Source organism: Hippocampus zosterae, chromosome 12 (genome assembly GCF_025434085.1).
Source record: "Hippocampus zosterae strain Florida chromosome 12, ASM2543408v3, whole genome shotgun sequence".
Lineage (NCBI taxonomy): Eukaryota > Metazoa > Chordata > Actinopteri > Syngnathiformes > Syngnathidae > Hippocampus > Hippocampus zosterae.
Window position 1 is genome coordinate 4,922,022 of NC_067462.1, and position 5,842 is coordinate 4,927,863.

General features: G+C 40.0%; 2 protein-coding genes across 3 annotated transcripts; one reads left to right on the top strand and one right to left on the bottom strand.

Moving 5' to 3' along the window:
* The first annotated feature begins 224 nt into the window (after window positions 1–224).
* On the top strand, window positions 225–4,327 carry ssb (small RNA binding exonuclease protection factor La). Its single transcript, XM_052082943.1, has 12 exons — window positions 225–362; window positions 1,011–1,068; window positions 1,174–1,277; window positions 1,512–1,686; window positions 2,057–2,164; window positions 2,269–2,372; window positions 2,565–2,636; window positions 2,722–2,764; window positions 2,842–2,982; window positions 3,139–3,319; window positions 3,390–3,512; window positions 3,589–4,327. The coding sequence occupies exons 2-12, from the start codon at window positions 1,018–1,020 to the stop codon at window positions 3,672–3,674; spliced, it is 1,188 nt and encodes a 395-aa protein (XP_051938903.1). The 5' UTR covers window positions 225–362; window positions 1,011–1,017; the 3' UTR covers window positions 3,675–4,327.
* mettl5 (methyltransferase 5, N6-adenosine) lies at window positions 3,693–5,388 on the bottom strand. Of its 2 annotated transcripts, XM_052082946.1 has the most exons (7): window positions 5,147–5,388; window positions 4,952–5,066; window positions 4,679–4,863; window positions 4,455–4,537; window positions 4,244–4,295; window positions 4,133–4,182; window positions 3,693–3,804 (listed from the first exon to the last, which is right to left on the bottom strand). In XM_052082946.1, exons 1-7 carry the CDS (start codon window positions 5,244–5,246, stop codon window positions 3,763–3,765), a joined length of 627 nt encoding a protein of 208 aa, XP_051938906.1. In that variant the 5' UTR covers window positions 5,247–5,388; the 3' UTR covers window positions 3,693–3,762. The 2 variants fall into 2 exon arrangements, with proteins under 2 accessions (XP_051938906.1, XP_051938905.1); XM_052082945.1 differs by having other exon boundaries at window positions 3,693–4,182.
* Between the last annotated feature and the right edge of the window lie 454 nt (window positions 5,389–5,842).

The following is a 5,842-nucleotide window of genomic DNA, read 5'->3' on the forward strand; positions in this document are numbered from 1 at the left end:
TCTTGAAGGTTGTAAATCAGCAGGATTCGCGACTGACTGGCGACCAGTTCAGGGTGTAGTCTGCCCTCCGCCCAAATTTAACCGGATATAGGCCCCAGCAGCCCCGCGACCCTGGATGGGTGATTCAGGTACGCGTTGAAGAAACGTGCTATAATATGAGCGTGTCGACACAGTTCAATGCAATCGTATTTGCGCGATGGCAGCGACATCTAGCGACAATTTAACGCACCTACCTGCCACCCCCTGCCTTTTGGTCCTCCCGGCTTTCCGTAACACGCAGTCTCACATGTACAAACTGGTACCAAAGTGAAATCCTTCTGTTTGAAAGACAAAATCTCCAACCGAGTCGTATCAAATCGATAGTAAGTACAGTACAATTGTTCATTGTATGATGAATTTAAAAAAAAACCTCCAAAATATTCTCTTTGTTGATTTAAGAACGACGTCCCCGTTTAGCTTGTTTAAGCGGCATGCTGTTTGTCGAGAGTCTTGGAATGAAGTCACATGGTTGAAACTGATTAAACGTGTGAAAAGGTTGTGGGGCTGTATGCACGAATTCCCGTCGTGGAGGCAATGTGAAAGTAAATTATTTTTTCTAAATGGAACCATTGTCCATTTTGGAGCACGCTGTGTGGCCGGTCTGCAAATGCGACACGTTAGCTTGCTAGTAGGCTAGCTGCAAGAAAAAAAAAAACGCAATTCGAGCGTAAAACGTCACTCCACAACGAGTACTGTTGGATTTTATTCTTTGGAGTTTTTTTTTAATTAGTTGCCTCAAAAATCTCATGTATCCTCCATGTTAGTCACGCCGTAATTACCGTGTGCACCTGTAAGCAATGGAACCATTTATCATTATATTTTTGAACATTTAAACCTCTATATTCCTGACCGGTTTAATGGGAAGGAACTTGATCACATTTGATTGAATTAAGTAAAATAGGTTGGGTGATAAACTCATCCAAAAGGGGCTCAGAATAGTGGAGAATGTAACCTGGGTGTTTTGCACACAGAACAGTCATGTCTGAAGAAATGTCGCCAGTTGAAGTGAAAGTGGCTCGACAAATTGAGGTAATCTATTATTACAATATTCATTTATATCCAGTATGCTTATACTGTATTGGTCATAAACATTCGTGGCAATACGTTTAACGTTGACTGTATTCTTGCCTGCAGTACTATTTTGGTGATCACAATCTTCTAAGAGACAAGTTTCTCAAAGAACAACTTCAGCTTGATGATGGCTGGGTCACTTTGGAGACAATGCTCAAATTTAACAGGTTTGTGCGCTTACATTGTTTTCCAGGGTTGTCGTAATATTTTTGTATGCAGTGTTTGTAATTTGTGTTATGAGGTGTGCAAACAAATCAACAAATACAAACACCTGCTGCACCACCTTGTATTCAACAATAAAATTTGAATTATTGTTTGGCGCAGGCATGATAGCAGAGGACTGCATTCATGGGGGATGACAAGCATTTGACCAGTCATGTTGAATTTTTCCCTCTCCACAGATTGAAATCTCTAACCTCTGACGGCGACGTCATCGTCTCCGCACTCCAGAAATCAACCAGCGGCCTTTTGGAAATCAGCGAAGACAAGACAAAAATCAGGAGGTGTCCAGAAAAGCCTTTACCTGAATTGAACGACGAGTACAAAGATGCTGTCAAACACAAATCTGTCTACATGGTAAATTCTGAAAAAATGTGTTGTTCAAATGATCACCAATTCAATTATTTTTAGAATTCCCCCCAAATTATTAAAAAAAACAGGTCTTGGTTGACATCATGTTGTTATTCTTTTGAGACTACATATCCGTAGTTTCATTCCATCAAATTCTGCATGTGTGCCTTCCTCCGTCAGATACGGTGTATGCCGTTTCAGTGTACATTTTTTATGCCATAAATTATGGTTTGGAGTACTTGTAAATTGGATTGACCATATCAGTAATTTAATTTATTTCTAATATGGTGGTATATTTCCATCTTTGTATGCACTTCTAGCATTCATATCCCAGTCTTTGACCGTCTACAATAATTTGTCCCATTTGTTCCTCCAGAAAGGTTTTCCCTTGGGAACCTCCCTTGATGAGATCCAGGAATGGTTGAATGGAAAAGGCAACATAGAAAACATTCAAATGAGGAGAGATATGGAGAGGCAGTTCAAGGTAGTAAAAAATAATAATAATAATAATTTGAGGTTGCTTATTGAGTCAGACCATGCAATTATTTAGTGAGTTGGGTTATGAACTCGGATCTGTTTTGTTGGCAGGGATCAATCTTTATCTGCTTTGACACCGACGAGTCATCCAAGCAGTTCCTTGAGCGTACGGACATCAAATCATTCAAAGACAACGAAATGCTCGTGTTGTCAAGGTGCGCACGCTTGATTTTCAGCAACAATTACATTGTGTGGAATAAATGACAAATCACAGATTAAAGTGTGCAATTGTCATCGAGTAAATTAAGCAAAGTAAATACAAAGTGGACCTTCATTTTAACTTAAAAAAAAATTGACCATGCTTTGTAGAGAGGCCTGCAAAGTCAAGTGTTCTTTTGTCCTATCAGGGAAGCCTACCATGCCAAAAAAGCAGAAGAGAGAAAACAACACAAAGCAGAGACAAAAGCAAAAGTGAAACAGTGAGTATACAACTGCTTGTTATTTTCTTGGGGAGTCGGGGGAGGGAAATAAACTTGCTTGCTCCTTCCACAAATCTCTCCTCAGGGATAAAGAACAGCAAAAGAAACACACGGAGGAGAAAAATATGGTATGATCCCTTCATCCTCCAACAAGCTTGCTTGTCGGGAGGATTGCTCGGGCTCACGACCCCTTACTGGTTTGCAGGATGAGCTCATGGAAGAATACTCGGGTTCCTTGTTAAATTTCTCCGGCGAGATGCAAGATGTTTCCAGAGAAGACTTTCACGACGTGTTCTCGGGGCACGGACGAATCAAGTGGGTTGATTTTACGAGAGGAGCCAAAGAGGTAAGCCGAGGCTCTTTCCAACGAGGATGTTAAGTGGAATGGTTATTGAATAACTGCAAAAATTGTTGATCTGAATCGTAAATGAATCCACAAATATTTGATAGTTGCGGTGCCGACATTTTTGCTTCATGGGACATGTTTTGACTCCCGACAAAGGGCACCCTCCTGTTCGATGGAAATGCAAAGGAAGCTTATGAGAAGGCCAAAGAGGCAAATGACGGAGAGCTCAAAGTCAAGAATAACGTGGTGACGTGGAAGCTGCTCGAAGGGGAGGAGGAGAAAGAGGTCCTGAAAAAGATCATTAAAGCACAACAGGAATCCCGGAGTAAAGAAAGAGGTAACCACCTTGATTCGACGCAAGCAGCACATCAAGTACAGATAATTGATCGGTTCGGTCTGTCTTCAAGGCAGGGGAAAATCCGGCGGTAGAGGAAGAGGAGGCCGCCGAGGAAAAGGGGGAAGAGATCAAAGCAGAACTCAATACCAGGGCAAGAAGACGAAATTTGCGAGCGATGACGAGGAGGAGGAGGGTAATTGGACATATTTAAGGGTCGTAATTTGTTTGAAATAAGACTTTGTAACAATGTGAAATCATTTTTGTTTTAGCTCCGGCGCCCGCAGCCCCGAAGAGAGAACTTGAGGAAGCCGATGGTCCCGCGGCAAAGGTGGCCAAAACTGAAAATGGATCTTAGTAAGGCCACACTCGGATCTTTTTTTTTTTAGTTTGGACAAAATGTTTATTATATACAGAGGCAAACAAGTCCATTCCACTCAAAAGCTTCAGGCTTTGGAGAAGCGTAGGAAGTCCACCTGAATGTCAACCTGGAGAACAATTTGCAAAGCTTGGCGTCAGTTTCTTTTTTCTTTGCTTTTTAAGTCCACCTATGTTTCGCTTCAGAACATTTCATGTTTATGATGTAGAACTTTCTCCTCCTGGATTGTAATTTAATTTCAGCAGAACACTTTGAGTTGGATCTCTAAAATTCCTCGGGTGACAAAAATCTTCTCTACATTAAAAAAAAAGCTTTGCTGTTTTTACGTTTTCATTGTGAATTGCAAATAGACCCATGTATAACAATCTAACAATTTTAATGTGCTTGTTCAGCAGCTGTCCAGGTTGGAAAAGGGTGTGAAGAATATTTAAACTCACCGATTTCTTTTTGTGAAACTTATAAGAAGCTGGCAAGTCGTATCTCAGTTCTGTTAAAAAAAAAAAAAGTCAACGTGACTCATTTCAACTCTTCTGGTGTGCTTATATTACCTGCAATGACTTCCATCTTCACCCCCCAGTCATTTGCCTTCTTTTGTATGTGCTGGAACGGGATAAAAGAAATTGTCAGAAACACTTGGAGTTTTTGTTGTTCATTTATTGCCTGCGAAATGAACAGTGAGCAAGGTTGGCTGTAGTCAACAAACAGAATGAATTGGGACAATCCAAAACGCCAACAAGACAGGGATAGCTCTTTTCTTACCTCACGTGTTGATGTTTTATGGAGTGAATACACGGCTTTTTTTGCCATTGTTATGGCGGCTCTTAAAAACTTCATGTCCATACCTTTAGGGAAAAAAACGGATTAATATTCTAACAATTACAATGTGGAAAAAAAGAAAAACGGTACATGCAATTTTAACATGGCACTTCAGCCTTAAATCAAAGATACACGATTGTGTGAAAATGTACAAATTTCTTCCTCACCTTGGTTATGTTTTGTTCCAAAAGGGGGATTCATGATGACAGTGTCAAAACTGTGACGATAATCTTCAGTTTTTAAAGAACACAAGTCACACTGGACCAGGTCAACGTTGGAAAGCTCGAATTCATCCGCATTTCTTCTGAAAATGTCCAGCGCGTCATTGTCGATGTCAAATCCGACGCATAACCTTTAGAAGACATACCAGTAAATATTACCCAGAGATATTTCAGTGTTAATAATCCTTAGAATGATGACAAAAAGATGCCGAAGCGCACCCTGCTTCCAGCATCGCCGCACCGATGCTCAGAACTCCACAGCCACATCCCAGATCGGCCACGAGTTTAGCCTCAATGTCATCAAACGTGTTGTGTATCGTATAAAGCATGCACGCTGTGGAAACACGAAGCAAATTCAATACATTTAAACAAAAGTAAACATACAACCCAAAGAGCGGACGTTTGTTTCCTCACCAGCAATGTGTGCACTGGTTGGATATTGCTCCAGAAGGATTTTGGGCTCTTCAAATGTGTCCACTTGTTGTAGACAACTTTCCAATTCTTTAAGTTTCATCACGTGCAATTATCAAATCCTAACCTGTCCATAGAATAAAATACAAGGCGATCGTTTACAATAAAATGTGAAGTTTTACTATAGAGGAGACGACTTCCGTTTGGGTTGCATCAACCAAAACAGACCGTCATGGAATAAAAATGCGTGAAGATGTGTTCCGGGCTACCGTGAATTGTGACCAATACTGTACCTGCATTATAAATTTGCAGCACATTAAAAGATTGGATTGGAAATTATCACCATAAAATACAAATGCATCACATAAAATATTAAACCTGAAATAAAGTTGTAATTTAAATTTAATGTAAATTACTGTGCAATTTTACAGGATTAGATGTATTTTAAATTAAATAAATTTAAACGGTAAATAGAGGGCTTAATTTGATTATGTAGTGCATTTTATTGTTTTTTAAAAAAAATGGTTTTGGGGCGTTTTCTTTCTTAAGCATGACTTTTGAAAGTCACGATTTGTATCTTTTTGTCCTTTCCATTTTACAGCTCGCATGGATTAAAATGTCTGTTGCCTAGAAGCAAAAACAAACACACGGAAATAGGTGTGTCTGAACGTAGCGCGGCAGGCAGCTTCAAGAAAATAG